The sequence below is a fragment of the Pan paniscus genome, chromosome 2 (assembly GCF_029289425.2).
Source record: "Pan paniscus chromosome 2, NHGRI_mPanPan1-v2.0_pri, whole genome shotgun sequence".
NCBI classification, from domain to species: Eukaryota; Metazoa; Chordata; class Mammalia; order Primates; family Hominidae; genus Pan; species Pan paniscus.
The window spans coordinates 127,573,986-127,590,463 of record NC_085926.1 but is presented as its reverse complement, the minus strand read 5'-3'; the positions used below and the strand labels follow the sequence as shown (position 1 = coordinate 127,590,463).

The 16,478-nt window shown below is 41.5% G+C and overlaps 1 protein-coding gene across 15 annotated transcripts in view; it reads left to right on the top strand.

Moving 5' to 3' along the window:
* The window catches only part of TMCC1 (transmembrane and coiled-coil domain family 1), a 246,278-nt gene extending 235,932 nt beyond the window's left edge, over window positions 1-10,346 (top strand). For all 15 annotated transcript variants that reach the window (XM_034957345.4, XM_034957344.3, XM_034957343.3 and 12 more), the window contains 2 exons: window positions 3,016-3,151; window positions 6,328-10,346. In XM_034957345.4, coding sequence (XP_034813236.1) covers window positions 3,016-3,151; window positions 6,328-6,642 — 451 coding nt within the window. In that variant the 3' untranslated portion in view covers window positions 6,643-10,346. The remainder of the gene's footprint in view (window positions 1-3,015; window positions 3,152-6,327) is intronic.
* The last annotated feature ends 6,132 nt before the right edge of the window (window positions 10,347-16,478 follow it).

The following is a 16,478-nucleotide window of genomic DNA, read 5'->3' as shown; positions in this document are numbered from 1 at the left end:
ATAGTGAACAGAAACTTGCCAGGTGGCAAGTGACAAGCAGATTAGGATACAAAATATTGATACTTGACTTGTGAACAGCCAAGATGATATATTGTTGTACAGTGAACACTCATATACATATGGGTTGTTTATACTTTTTGGCAATGATGATTAATGCTGGTGTGAACATTCATGTACAAGCTTTTGTATAGAAGAAATAAGTTTTCATTTCTTTTCAGTTATATCTGGGGTAGAATTGCTGAGTCATAAGGTAACTGTTAACTTTTTGAGGAGGCGCCAAACTGTTTTGCAGAGCAATTGTACCATTTTCCATTCCCAACAGCAGTATATGAGGGTTTAGATTTCTCCATGCCCTCACCAACTCTTATCTTTTTAATTATAGGTTCATAATTTTTTATTATACTCCTCCTTCTCCCATCAACTCCACTTTGACATCAGACTCCAAACCATCACATCAGTATAGCTCTTTCCAGCTCACTTTTGCTAAGTGATTTGGATCGCTAGCACTCTGACTCCGATTTCTTACTTATGAGGAGAGTTAGTTGATCTGGGTTTGTAGAGTTTCAAAATGGCATCACATTGTAAAGTTTAAGAACTTGGATTTTAAAGTCAAAACTGGATTCAAATCCTTGCTGCCCTACTTAATATTTATGTGCCCTTGGGCAATTCACTTTAGAACTTCTCTGAGCTTCTGTTTCCTCATCTATAAAATGCAGATAATACCTTCTACCCTCTTGGGGTTGTTGAAATGAATTTGCATAGTAGGCACTGATTAAACTGTTGCTGTGGCTGCTATTTTTTAATCTGTTCTACTGGTATGTATGAGCCATGTTTAATATCAAATAAGATTCCTAAGAAGCCTGAAATTTGTAGGCTAAGAGGTTGTGTGGTAGCCTGTGGGACACATGCAGAGATCCCACATGTGTCTGCTTTTATCAAGATGTAGGCTGGTGACCACCACCCTGCTCCCCTCCCTGCCACCCAACAGTCCTTAGTTGAGGAGAGTAATTTCCTGCCAGATATAACCTTTCCCTTAAATCCCAAGAGACCAGCACTTTGGAATGCAGCTTTAAAAAAGTCTCTGGCCCCTCTCTGGTAAAGAGAGAGAATGATGAAACTATCAAACACCAAAAACACCACAGAAGAGTGGGCTAACATAGGACAGTCACGAAAAGACATTATGTTAACATTATCTTATGGCATTTTGTGAACTTAAATTTTGGTGGAAAATCAATTCTAGGGATGGGACCTGTTTCTGATCACGTACTCTGGGCAGCAGATGAAAGGAAAAGGCAGAGTCACAGAGAACTTTGACCCTAGTTATCCATCAAAAGTAGGACTGCTTTCTCATTAGCCTGTTCAGTCACTTCAATAACAGGAAGAGTTTCAGCATAAAAGAAGGCAGTATAGAGACTCCTATCAAGGATAAAGAAGAACTAAATAGAGTTTAGTAACATTGTAAAAAGGGTAAGACAATGCCTTTTAAAAAAATCCTTGTTTCTTAGAAAAGCAGTGGAGTTTAGGATATAATTATTTATTGCATAATTATTGGAAGGGAGAATGTTTATGATGCTGCAACATAAAAATTACCTTAAACACAGAAATTCATTATATTCTTTAAAAGTTTGTTTACATATTATAGATGTGATTAAAAAGAAGAAAGAAAGGAGATAGTTTTAGATGTGTGAGTTTGTTGGCTGGCATTTTTATTCTTTTAGTATGAAGTCCCTTGAGACTCACATGCTGGTGTTAAATGTATGCTACCTGAGTGATAGTACATTCCCTGTTGGGATGAGAGCTACCCATCTGCCCTCTGCCTGACAGAGAGGTTTCCATTCTAGGCACCAGAAGCTAGACATATGTTTATTCTTCCCTTTTCTAGTGTTTTTTAAATGTAGAGTCTTCAACCTTTCTCCTATCTACTTAGCTCTTTAGTTCCTGGGACTCCACATACAACCTACCTCAGTCGGTCTTCTTCACCACTATGGGAAGACTCGTTTTCCTAAAAACACATATTCATCATGTGACTCCTCTGCTCAGTAGTCTTCTTTGGGCTCATTTACTATCTATTCTAGAATCCCAACTCTTCGGATCTTCCAGATTTCCCTTTTTTTCCTCCAACATAGATGCACTATTCTAGTTATTCTGTACATTTATCATCCATTTCTCTCCAGCCCTTTACTCACATTCATTTTTCCACCTAGAATCTCTGATCTCATCCTTTAAACCTTTTCTAGGCTGGGCATGGTGGCTCACGCCTGTAATCCCCGCACTTTGGGAGACCAAGGCAGACGATCACCGGCACTCTGTCTTATACCTCTACTGATCTTCTTTGTTTTACTTCTCCATATGGGAAATCATCTTGCCTCCCCCACTCCTTAGAGTACAAACTCCTGAGGGCAGGCACTCTGTCTTGCTTACCACAATATTCCCAGTACTTTGAACATGCCTGGTACATAGCAGGCTCTCAGTAAATATTTGTTGACAGAAGTGTCCCAGACACTTGTGTTTGGCCATGGGGATGATGGACCCCTCTGGCTCTGGCATTCTAGGGCTCTGAATCGCAAACATCCGGGTGAGTGAGCTGGCCAGTTCTGGAATAAGCTACTGGTGACTGCCAGAAGGTTGGTTTCCATTGGTGTGTTATCTTTTCATGAGGCTTGCTTAATTGTACCCTAGTTTTTGCCTCTCCCATATGTTGTTCAGAGGAGCCTAATGACTGTCTCAATATTATGGTTATGCTCAAAGCTAATCAGGGCTGCTGGCATCGCTGCAAATACTGTGCATTGAAAAGATTATGGAACAGCCATGTTGCCACGTGATTTGGCCTTGAGACAAGCTATCTTTTCCAGAGACTAAGAGCTATACCCACTGGCACACCCTGTTAACCCAGGCCACTCAATTTCTTTGTGCTTCTATTCCTTTGTAGAATGGGTTTTGGGAGTTGGGTGTAAATAATGCCAGGAAAGATATTCACAGAATTCATAAAATTCTAACCTTTTTTTTTCTCCTTAGATGTGAACGATTGGAAGAACAGCTAAATGACCTAACAGAGCTCCACCAGAATGAAATCTTGAACTTGAAGCAGGAACTGGCAAGCATGGAAGAAAAAATCGCGTATCAGTCCTATGAACGGGCCCGGGACATCCAGGTTAGTATGAAGGAAAAGGTGTAAATGCAAAACACAGTAGGGTTAGAAAGAAAAAAGGAAAACAGCAGAAGGAAAAAAGATGAGAAGGTAGAGAACAAAGAAAAGCTTATACCAACTGTATAAGAGTATACCTACTCTTAAAATGATTGAGATGCATTTCTCAAAAGTTTATACCATTTTGGGTTGGTATGTCTGCTTGGTACTTGGGAAATGTTTCTTAGGATCACAGTAATCTCAGTGTATGGAAAACCACATGAATCCTATTTGTCCATTACTGCTTCAAAAGCAGCTCTGACAAGTATTTGGGCCATTTTGTTCTTGTCTTCTCCTTCTGTGGGAAAGGGGGCTTTTATTCCAGCTGCCAAATCCAAATCTCATATAGGCACATTGCCTGACAGTTTGCAAGAATAACCCGTGAGGCAGTAATGTTTAATTAAGGCTAATAGCCCATCTATTTTATTCTGTGAGGAAGTAGAATATTTAATTTTTTCTTATTTCTATATGGAGGTATTTAGGGAATAGTTCTTAGTGGTTTCATATGAAAGCATTTTGAAAGACACTAGTCTCAGAGAAGGGAAGTGGGCCAGAAAACTTGTATTACAACAGCCTAAAAGAATCAAGGGAATGTCTAGAGCATTTACCCAGATGCCATCTTCTTCAGGCCCTGCTTATGTTTTAATTATTTTTTCCCTAAGATCCTTCTGGACTGGAAAGCATCCATTGTCTGTCTATAGTTGGCGTCAGTCTGAAGTTGCCCAAGCCTTAACCTCAAATCCCAGGAAAGCAGGACCAGAAAAACTCAAGGTTCAGACCAACTTTGGAGGATATCTGACCATAGCTAGGGAAATAGGTTCTATCCCTTGAATACTTTGGAATTAATTTAAACTCATGAGTGAAGGCTATGACCTTGAGGAGAACAGACACTTTTTTTGGGGGGGTTGGGGGGAGGTGTGGGAATTAGGCATATGTTAAATGGAAGTTTTTTTCTAATTGCATATGTTATAAGACAAGTTGTTATTAGTTACTGGTAATTCTAAACATTAGACTCATTAATGTATTAGCACTTTATGTCACTAATGCATTACTAATAACATTTCATTAATGTATTAGTATTTTACACTATTTTCAAGTATTTTTTAGTAATTGAGCGATACAGAATATACAATCAGGTCTTGGTAATATAGATTTTTAAATTAAATAATATAAAGTTAAAAAATAGCAAGAACAGGCCGGGCATGGTGGCGCACGCCTGTAATCCCAGGGGATTTGGGATTTTGGGAGGCCGAGGCGGGCGGATCACGAGGTCAGGAGATCAAGACCATCCTAACACGGTGAAACCCCGTCTCTACTAAAAAACAAAAATTAGCCGGGCATGTTGGCGGGCACCTGTAGTCCCAGCTACTCGGGAGGTTGAGGCAGAAGAATGGCCTGAACCTGGGAGGTGGAGCTGGCAGTGAGCTGAGATCGCGCCGCTGCACTCTAGCCTGGGTGACAGAGCGAGACTCCGTCTCAAAAAAATAGCAAGAACAGACACTTTTAATGTTTGGTCTAGTGTGTGGGCATAGTGTCCTCTTTACAGAGGATCAACCTAAAGGAGAGTGTGCCCTTCTTAAGAAGGCAGATCAGAGATCCCTTTCCACTGATGTCAGGGATTGACTTGACTTAGAAAACACCAGGTAGTGTGTATAAGGAAGCATGTTCAAAGAATGTTCACTGCATCATTGTTATAGTGGAAAAGTTGAAAACAACCTAAAAATCCCCAAGGGGGAACTAGCTGCATATATTATAACATAGCCTAGCCATACTATAAAATGCTAGGCAGCAGTTAAAAAAAAATGAGGTAGATTCTGTGTATTGACATGGAGAGATCACCAAGACCCACTGTTGAATGAAAAAAAAGCAAGTTGTGAATCGATTCCTATAGTGTGATACTATTCCATGTTTGGAAAAGCCAAACCCTGTAAAATATTTTAAAGAGGTTTATTCTGAGCCAATACAAGTAGCCATGGCCTGGGGAACACAGTCTGAAGAGGTCCTGAGAAAATATGCCTGAAGCAGTTGGGTTACAGTTTGGCTTTATACATTTCAGGGAGACAGGAATTGTAGGTAAAATCCTAAATCAACACATGGAAAGTATACATTGGTTTGGCCCAAAAAGGTGGGCCATCTCTAAGTAGGGGCTAACAAGTCACAGTGGGCTTTAGGAATTTTTTAGCTGGCAGTCGGTTGAAAGAGTTAAGCTTTGTGTAAAGACTTGAAGCCAGTACAAAAATGCCTAAGTTAACGGAGTCTGTTGTCTGTCATGTGATGCTATACCTGAGTCAGGTTGGAAAGAAAGCCACATTAACACCAGTTAATTTTTTTAAAAACTGATGAGATTTTATGGTTTGTAGGGTGAGATTTAACCTTGTCTGGCATGGCCTTAGGTCTTGTTTATAATTTGATGTCTTACTGCCACAAAGAGTCCATTCTGTCAGTCTTATGATCTCTATTTTCACATTAATGCTGGTCATTTGTGCCGCAACTCAAAAAGGGAGGGGATATAATAAGGCATGTCCAGCCTCTTTCCCATCATTGCCAAGAACTCACTTTTTCAGGTTTCTTTGGGGTCCACTTTGGCCAAGAGGGAGTCCGTTCATTTGGCTGGGGGGCTTAGGATTTTATTTTTAGTTTACAGATAGGAAATAAAAATAATAATTCTGTATATTTTCCTTGACACATATATGTATACACTTACACACATAAAAGGGTGAACACAAACAGTACTGCCTCAGGGACAGGGATTGGAATTGAAGGAAATGTCAAGAGAGACTATCCTATTTGAAATTTTTTATGTTGAACAAATATATTCTGTGCAACTTAGATTAATTTTCAATGAAAAAAGAGCATATATTTGTGGTCTTGTCATTAAAATGTTCTAGACTAAATAAATGTTAAGTGTGGCCACTGCTTCCTGTGACTCATCCCACTGGAATGCAGTGGAGGGCAATTTGGGGGAATAATAGTCACTTGAATAGTGAGTTATACATCTAGCCTTTTACATTCATTCAAGGCTCCAGCATATTTATAAAATCATTGGCATTGCTCAAGATGCATCTGGCTTGCCCAGGGGGCATGTCAGCATCTCAGAATACTTGTGAGCAGAAGGCTTAACTCTTCCCTGTTCTGGCCCACAGGAGGCCCTGGAGGCGTGCCAGACGCGCATCTCCAAGATGGAGCTGCAGCAGCAGCAGCAGCAGGTGGTGCAGCTAGAAGGGCTGGAGAATGCCACTGCCCGGAACCTTCTGGGCAAACTCATCAACATCCTCCTGGCTGTCATGGCAGTCCTTTTGGTCTTTGTCTCCACTGTAGCCAACTGTGTGGTCCCCCTCATGAAGACTCGCAACAGGACGTTCAGCACTTTATTCCTTGTGGTTTTCATTGCCTTTCTCTGGAAGCACTGGGACGCCCTCTTCAGCTATGTGGAACGGTTCTTTTCATCCCCTAGATGATGCTGGCACAGAAGGCATTGTTCCCTACCCTCTGGCGAGTGCATGCAGCAGAGAGTTAGACAGCAACTTACCTACTCTGAAGTTTTCTACAACAAAAAAAGAGTTGAGTGAATCTGTTTACATTTAGAATAATGTTTTTTTCTTCAAGAGACGCAATTGCAATAGTATTTTTTAGATTTTATCCAAGAAGTTTTTTGGGCGAAAATCTTGGATCATTTTTATGTAGCATGATTTTCCTTGGGATGCAAATCTTAAAACAGTCCTTTAATATGAACCAACAATCTGGAGCACACCGAAGGGCAATCTAAATTGTGGCTTGAAGGACTGCACTAAAACCCACTAAAAAGATGCGAAAACCTGATTAGGGCAAACCAGTTAAACCTAACACCCTGCCTTGTCTGGGCTCATCACCTCTCCCTATCCCAGACTAACTTTACTGTGAAATCCTACCACATTCCATGTCTGAATTTTTGGATTCGGGGTGGATTTTCGTTGTCCGTGGAGGAACACATGGATCTCTCTGGCTTTCTCACCGAAGTTGGCCATTTACGCTAATCCTGGAAGTATGATCACTTTTGAACCTGCCCCTTAACCTTGACGAGGATACAAAAGTGAAAGCATCATCCCCCAAAGGATCACTGCACAGTCCTACTACAGTATTTTTAAGTAGCCCTCTAAATACTTAATTTTAAGCAAAATCCCTTGGCCGCACTTTTAAGGTTTTTTTATATGTGTATAGTTACCAACCTAAAAATAAAAAATCCGAACAGCATACTTGAAGAATGTAATACTCAAACTCTCAGTGCTTCCTTATGGTTTCTAATAGGATTTTTTATTATTGTTATTATTATTATTGGGTTTTTTTGGACAGGGTTGGGAGGGTCTTTTATTTTTCCTTTGAAATAAAGAAGTGATGTTTTTAAATGAAGAAATGTGTGGATATTTAAGTGTGCTGCTCCCTCTTGTCTTGAAACAGTTTGAGTAAGAAAGTCTTGCTGTAAATGCTGCCCTCTGCCGCCTTTGTTTTGAGATGCAGTTTAAACTCCCTCTGGCTGCTGCTGCTGCTTTTTGGTGTCCCGACATACCTACGCCCCCGTTTTATGGGTTTGGCTTAGTTGAAGAGGAAAGGGTTGTGCAAGGAGAGCAGGAGGCTGTTTCCAAAAACCAGTGTAGTAGGATAGGGATTTTTTTTTTTTTTTTTTTTTTTTTTTTGCCCCAAGAAAATGTTCACCCAGTGATCTTGGGCTGGGGTTGTCTTTAGGAAAAGTTGAGACTATAAGAGTCATAAATAAGTCGTTGTGTTTCCTTAATTTATTTTGTTAACACCCCTAATTACAACCAAAGTGATGATGTGGAGTCTTCTGTCTTCATTTTGGCCCCAGCATTCTTAATTTCAAAGCTTTATTCTGTCTGCCTAAGAGAATCAACCAAAGGTGATTCTCCTAAAGAGCAGTGAAGGAAATGTCAGGTTAGCAGGACCCAAGTTTTGGGTGTGAAATGTTGCCAGCTTCCTATAATGTAAACGGACTTGTTAACCTAACCTAATTATGCTCAGTGGACTTCTATAGATGGTTTTGAAAAATGAACTGAGCTGCCTTCCCCCATCGCATAACCAGTTCCATCATCCTGGTGGAACTTGAACATTTAGAGTTTATCTAGAGAGCTTGGTTAATCTTTCCATATTATTTGTAGTATTGGTCACAAATGCTGTTCCCTCTTAGCCTCATTCTGTGCAACCAAGTGCATATAAGATGCCCTGAAAAGAGTAACAAAGTATGCTTTGCCTGTTTCCCCTTACCAGGAAATTCCTTCAGAACTAGATTAGCATTGCCCTGCCTGTCTGAAAGGACAGTTTACCTAATGGTGCCAGCCTCCTTTTGCTTTGGCAAGCTGGATTTCTCAGAGCCAGCATGTTGTTTCCATAACTACTTTGATATTTTAACTCAGGTACTCCAGTCTTCACCCCAACCTCAGCTGATTGTAGTACACCTGCTAGCTCTGTTGCCCCCTCAAAACTGCACCCAGAGCAGGGCCACAAGGGTGCTTTTTTTCTTTAAAAAAAAAAAAATTAGAACCAATTCACGTTCATGCCAAAAACAAATTGTCCCCAAGCCTATATGTATTAAAATTTTAACTTTGCCTAAAAATATTGCAGTGACTTTTTAGGCAGGAGTGCCAAAGGACACTATGAACTTTTTGAACTAACAGTTTCTCCTAACTTTCTGCTTTAGCGTAATTGCTCAGAGTAGAGAGCCCCCACAAAGTTATTTAAAAGATGCCCTAGCAGCAATCCACCAGTTTTTCTAAGCTAGAACCTTTGAGTCCCCCAAACTGCCTGAAGACTTAAGTTTTGTGGGCACTGGAAGTCACTTTGATAGATGGATTAAAACTGTTCCTATTTGCCCTGGGACGGTTTCTATCTATCAAAGGAAGGTTTTCACCTGTAGAAAGCCCCCTGCCTCCAGCCAAATAGTCCCATGCTGACTTTCTATCTTCCTTTCTCAAACTGTCTTAGGAAGGACCTTCAGTGCAGATCAGGTGCAGTAATGGCTTTCTTGTCCCTTAATTATTCACCAGACCCAGAAGTTGTACGCATTTAATGCTGTTTGTAACCATGCATCTGTTTTCATTCTTTGCTGTACCTTTTGCTGCCCATCCTGTTACTTTTGAGTTTCTTTCATTGTGGTTGTTCTTGGGTTCTTTTGTCTTGTCAGAGCTCTTCTATAACCTCGCTCTAATGGCTTAACAGTTGTTCTGGGTGGAAACGTCCCCTCATTTGAATGCTCCTCTAAAAAAAAAAAGAAAAGAAAACTGTATTCATTCCCTTTAAAATGAAACATTCCTGGATTATTTGTCCATGCCTCTAGCCTGGATGAGTGAAGCTGGCTGTGTTGGCCTGGGTGATTGTTCAGGTTGTAGAATGCGCATTTTACATTGTTTATGATAATTGAAGGGTACTGCTGTCTGCTCCAATTTCCATTCCTTGGTATATTTAGTATGTCCTAGTAAGGAAGGCTTTCCACTCTACTGGCTCCTTAAGAAGCAAAAGTAGGTTAAATTTTATACTTCACTGACTAGGGTCTTCTCTCTCCCCTGTTCTAAATGGAGTAAAAGTCTGATGCCAAGACAAATATTGGGAGCGAGCCTTCCTCACTAGCCATGTCCAAATAATGAGCGTATTTTCATGTGGTCTTCACTGCATTTGGTTTTGTTTCTGATTTCATGTTCCTTTGAGGTACAGTCAGATGAAAATGCTGAGTTCTGAGAGAGTTCCAATGAGGAGCTGCCTTTCAGCTTTGGAAAATATGCATCTAAAACAAAACCAAACATTATTGTAATCTGACACAGGCAAAATTATGGTTCCCACACCCCAACCCCAAATGAAACCTGGGATTTTGAATGTGGCTCTAAGAGTTAACATTGCTGTCTGTATGTCGTGTATGCTAGGTGATATCCTCAGTAGGGATTGACTACTAGACTGTGTGTTTTATCAAAGTGTGTAAGAATAAAAACTCACTTGCACGAATTGAAACGTAAAGAAATGACACTTGTGAACGTGTGAACGTTAACACTGTAGTTGATAGATCTTAAGCTGCTAATTGTTGAGAGAGATTTAAATTTATGTTCTGTCTGGTCGCTGCAGATTCTCAGCAGCACTTTTACTGTATATAGAAATTGAAATAAAGACCTCAGCTATTAACCTGGTGGTCAGACTCATGTTTGTTTTGCTTTTTATTTTTGAAACATTTAACATATGTAGTTCTACATGCATGTAATGCATTATTATCCAGCCTAGTGCCACCTGTAGTTTTGTTATAGAAGTAGTAATTTCTATTAGGACTTTTTCCTGATGATCTCTGGGAGGCCTCTGGAAATCCTGAAGTCCTAAACTTGCCTTTGACCTGGTACCAAGCAGAGACATGATGATTCGGTCCTTCACAGCTCCAGTCTGAATGTCGAGAGCTTTAGTCCCACTTCTGGCTTGCTAGCTGTGTGCCTCTTACCCCATGTATAAACTAGTGATACCACACCACCCAACTTGATCCTACAGGTGGATGTTGTGAGAGCAAGGGATACATCTTGTGAAATCTTTGAAAATTCCCCTTAAAATATGGGCCAGGCTGCCATGTACAGATATGCAGGTTGTATATTGCCCAACCCTGGGGGTGCTTCATAAATCTGATAAACTGTGAACAACATCCAGGAGTTGTGTAGTGCATACGGGACACATAGAGCTGCCATGATAATGGGCGATACATAATTTCAAAACCTGCTTTATTTTTATCCTTTAAAAACCTTGGAGACTTACTGAATGCCAGTAAAAACTGGGTGTGGTGGCTCTCACACCTGTAATCCCAAAACTTTGGGAGGACAAGGTTGGAGGATTACTTGAGGCCAGGAGTTTGATACCAACCTGGGCAACATAGTGAGACCCCCATCTCTACAAAAAATAAATTTAGCTAGGTGTGGTGGCAGGCACCTGTAGTCCCAGCTACTCAGGAGGCTGAGGTGATAGCATCACTCGAGCCCAGGAGTTTGAGATTACAGTGAGCTATGATTACACCACTGCACTCTAGGCTAGGTGGCAGAGCGAGACCCTGTCTCAAAAAAAGAAAACTTCAGAGAGTGGAAGGCAGATGACATAAATTTGAGAAGCTGTGGTGTAGAAAACAGATTGGGGAGGCAGAGGAAGGTATGGCCATCTAGAAATGCATGCTTCACCTGAAGGGTTCAAATATACTTAAATCCTATGGTCCAAACTAAACATTTAGCTGACTTGTAGCCCCAAGTCTATAGTGAAGAATAGCTAACGTTTATTGAGTATTTACTGAGTGCTAGACATCATTCAGTTTTATCAGTCAATTCTCCCCCACAGTCTTATGCAGGAGATATCCTCATTGTTTAGGTAAGGACTCTGAAGCTTGGGTTAAGTGGCTTGCCCAAAATTAATGTTAGGAAATGGTAAATTAATGCAATGGAAAATAGGTCTATGCGACATATATAACAAAAAATGAGCGTCCACAATATTTAAGACTACAAATCAATAATCATCTTTCCTATTGGTAACAGCTCAATAGAAAAGACAGGCAATAGTTATGAACAGAGAGCTTATAGAAAAATGACCAATAAGCGGCTGGGCGCGGTGGCTCACGCCTGTAATCCCAGCACTTTGGGAGGCTGAGGCGGGTGGATCACGAGGTCAGGAGATTGAGACCATCCTGGCTAACATGGTGAAACCCCGTCTCTACTAAAAAGACAAAAAAATTAGCCGGGCATGGTGGCAGGCGCCTGTAGTCCCAGCTACTCGGGAGGCTGAGGCAGGAGAATGGCGTGAACCCAGGAAGCGGAGCTTGCAGTGAGCCGAGATGGTGTCGCTGCACTCCAGCAGCCAGGGCGACAGAGAGAGACTCTGTCCCAAAAAAAGAAAAAAAAAGAAAAATGACCAATAAGCATACCAGAAAATTGTTCAGCCTCCTGTATAATCAGTGCATTAAGATTTAAAAAGCCAACTGTGGAACAATATATTGTCTCCCATTTATGTTGAGAATATGTATATTTGTGTAAATATATGCATGTGGATGTGTAAAAACTTTGCATTAAACTTTCCCATTATTTTGGAGAGGGAGGAACAGTGGTTAAGCAGCACTTTCATGCTTGGCTTCTATAAAGTATGAATCTCTTTGAAGAAAATGTATTTGTGTATTTTTTAAATTAAATATATCAAAAACTTAAAAATAGGTCCAGTGAGAAGTGAAAAAAGAATTGATAGTGTTCCTAATGACAGATCATACTAGACCATCTTTTGCCTCCAGATTGCCTTAGAGGGGGCTCTAGACCAAGTTTGGGCCACCCCTTGAGCTTTCTTCCAGCCCTGGATTTCTAGGCTTGGGGGTCAAATAGATGTCCCGCTGCCAGAAGCCCTGCGGGCTGAGAAGGAGGAGCACGTGCAGAGGTGACAGCAGCAGCTGGTACCTCCTGTTTAGCCAGCAGCACTCAAGAGCCACTCTATACAAGACTGGGCTGTGGAAAAAGGAACTTAGTAGAATGAAATACATGTGGTAAAGAGGCAGAAGACGTGTGGGAGCAAAGAGGAGGAAGCAGTTCTAACAGAGCAATAGGGAAAGGCTCAACGGAGGAGGCCATGGTATCTGGACTGAAAGATGGTGGCTTTATGATGAGCAGAAATAGGTGAGGGGGCATTTCTATTGGAGGTATTAGCAAAACCACAGAGGTGAAAACGGCCTAGGTGAGCAGTTCAAGCAATGGATAAGGAGCCTTAAGTGACTGGTAGGGTGCCTGAAAGAATGTGTGAGAATCATATGTGGGGGCCAAGTTGCAAGAAATCTTGAATACCACGCTAAAGGTTTACCTTGTGACTACAGGAGAATCCATTACAGGTGTTGAAAGGTGACCCAGCCTTCTGTTTAATTACAGCCCTTTGAGAAGAAACCAGAAACCTATTTTTCAGGTCATCCCAATCAGTTGGGTGTTTGAGGAATGGTGTCCAAGGTATTTGGTCTTTTGCCTATTGATCCTGTAAGTAGAGGCTCTTCACAGTTTTTTGATAAGTGGAAAAAGGGTGTAGGCAACTCAGAGTTCAGTTCTTTAAAAAAAAAAATCCCTGGGCCAGGCGCTGTGGCTCACGCCTGTAATCCCAGCACTTTGGGAGGCCGAGGCAGGTGGATCACGAGGTCAAGAGACGGAGACCATTCTGGCCAACCTGGTGAAACCCCGTCACTACTAAAAGTACAAAAATTAGCTGGGCGTGGTGGCACTCACCTGTAGTCCCAGCTACTTGGGAGGCTGAGGCAGGAGAATTGCTTGAACCTGGGAGGCGGAGGTTGCAGTGAGTCGAGATCACGCCACTGCACTCCAGCCTAGCGACAGAGCAAGACTCCATCTCAAAAAAAAAAAAAAAAAAAATCCCTGTCACCTTTGGTATTACAATCCTTAAATCCCAGAGCAAGAGTACTTGACAAAATTTATTCATGCTTCTGTCTTACTGAATGTTTAAGCTGTTCAAGAGAATATTCTTTATCTGTTGGAAGAATTCAGTTCAATAGTTTTCGAGACTGTATTAAAAGGTGCAATAAATCATGATGAAAATGAATTATGTTAAATTTTGCCTAAAGCTGCTTCTGTACATATCTTAAGTTTGGCCTAAAGGTTTCTCCATGCATAGGGAACTGTAACCTAGCCAGGCATAAGCAGATTGGAACCTACTCTTGTAACGAGTAGCCAAGTCTCAGCCAATCACAGCAGCCGAACTTCAGTCAACCACAGGCAGCCAACTGTTGAAATAAGGTACACGCCCAGAATAAGTTTAACAAGAATAAGTGAGGTCTGCATACCTCACTTCAATTTTTTATGCACCACTTGCTTTTTTCTGTCCATAAATGTTACTTAGCCATATGGCAGCCCCAGAGTCTCACTGACCTGTCCTGGTCTTAGGGGCTGCCCAATTCATGAATCATTCTTTGTTAAATTTAACTTGTCTAAAGTTTTTTTTTTTTTTTTTTTTTTTTTTTTTTTTTTTTGAGACGGAGTCTCGCTCTGTCGCCCAGGCTGGAGTGCAGTGGCGCGATCTTGGCTCACTGCAACCTCCATCTCCCAGGTTCAAGCGATTCTCCTGCCTCAGCCTCCCAAGTAGCTGGAATTATAGGCCTGTGCCACCACACCGAGCTAATTTTTTGTATTTTTTAGTAGAGACGGGGTTTCACCATGTTGGCCAGGCTGGTCGCTGGTCTCGAACTCCTGACCTCAGGTGATCCACCCACCTCAGCCTCCCAAAGTGCTGGGATTATAGGCATGAACCACCGCGCCTGGCCTCTTTTAAGAATTTTAATAACCACTTTACCTTAACAGAAGGTTGTGAAGGTTATGAGGATTAAATGAAAATTGTACAGAGCCTAGCCCAGCATCTGGCAAGAGAAAGTGCTATACCATGATCTTGATTATTAGTAGACTGAGAATTCCTAGAGGACAGGCACCTGTGTCACTCATCTAACTCTCTTCAGAATATAGCACATCTCCCATTCTTACCAACGAAGAGCCCAGTAGCCAGAATTTGGGCTATCCTCGGCCAGCCCTGGCTCTTAAGTTGGTTTGGGGAACCAAAAAATCAGTATGTGTCAGAGAATGGGCTGGCCATGGGGACAAGAAAAGAATATCGTGTCCATAAGAACAAAAACTTGCAAATGGGGCCAGGCACAGTGGCTCACGCCTGTAATCTCAACACTTTGGGAGGCCAAGGCAGGTGGATTGGTTGAGGCCCAGAGTTCAAGACTAGCCTGGGCAACATAGACTCTATCTCAAAAACAAAACAAAACAAAACAAAACAAAAAAGCCTTTGCGAGTGAATACACATATAATTGGCTGATAATCTATTTTACTTATAATTTCTTAACCAGCACAGTGACAGGGACGTTGTCAGTTTGTGGCTATGTCCTAAGTGCCTGAAACAATGCCTGGCCCAGAATTGGTGCTCATTAAAAAGTGGAACTTAAAAAATTGCTATTAATTGAGTCCTTATTCTGTGCTAGGCACAGTGCCACTTGTTATGCTTCTGATTGTTTCAACCGTTCTAAAGAGGAGGTGGTATAACTTCCATTTTTCAGATGAAACCAAAAGCTTGGGAAGGTTGTTTGGATTTTATCTTGTGGACAAGCTGTTTCACTAGTAAATGGCAAAGTCAGGATTTGAACTTGGTTGAGTTTGATTCTAAAGCCCATGCAATTTCTGCTATTCCATTTTGTTGGACAAGGAATCAAGATTTGTGGATTTCAGACTTTGTGTAATCTTGAGAAGGCAAGGATCTGACTTCTTCTGGATCTCTGTGTCCCTGCTGTAAAGTCACCTTAGTTCTCCTCCAGCAATCAAATAATAAAACAATTATTTGGTGCCGAGCTCATGATCTCCCTACGAGCATTGGCCATGGCCACCGAAAGGGTTAAACATCAGGACAGGACAAGGTGGGAATTTATGGCTGAAATCTAGGCATGACCATAACAGGATTGTGTGTGTGGCAGAGGGGAGGGAGAGCAGGGGATGGATTTGAGGCAAATGTACAAAATGTCTGCATGGTGGTGGGTACCAGTATTCCTACTGTATGAAGTATTTCAGAATCTAAAAGAGAAAATAAAATATAAGAAATCTGGAGGGCGGAAGGAGGGAGAGAAGCAGGAAAATAATAACTAATGGATGAAATAATCTGGGTGATGAAATAATCTGTACAACCAATCCCCATGACACACGTTTACCTATGTAACAAAACTGCACATCCTGCACATGTACCCCTGAACCTAAAAGTAAAAAATAAAAATAAGGAGTCATGGTATTGACATATAGCACATTAATGGGAGCAAATGATGGTAATTGGGCATATTCACATTCTTCGTGAAATCTGTGAGTTTTGCTCTGTGGGGAAAAGCAAGAGAGATCAGATTGTTACTGTGTCTGTGTAGAAAGAAGTAGACATGGGAGACTCCATTTTGTTCTGTACTAAGAAAAATTCTTCTGCCTTGAGATTCTGTTAATCTATAACCTTACCCCCAACCCCGTGCTCTCTGAAACATGTGCTGTGTCAACTCAGAGTTAAATGGATTAAGGGTGGGCAGCACGCTCCTTAAGAGTCATCACCACTCCCTAATCTCAAGTACCCAGGGACACAAAAACTGCGGAAGGCCGCAGGGACCTCTGCCTAGGAAAGCCAGGTATTGTCCAAGGTTTCTCCCCATGTGATAGTCTGAAATATGGCCTCGTGGGAAGGGAAAGACCTGACCGTCCCCCAGCCCGACACCCTTAAAGGGTCTGTGCTGAGGAGGATTAGTATAAGA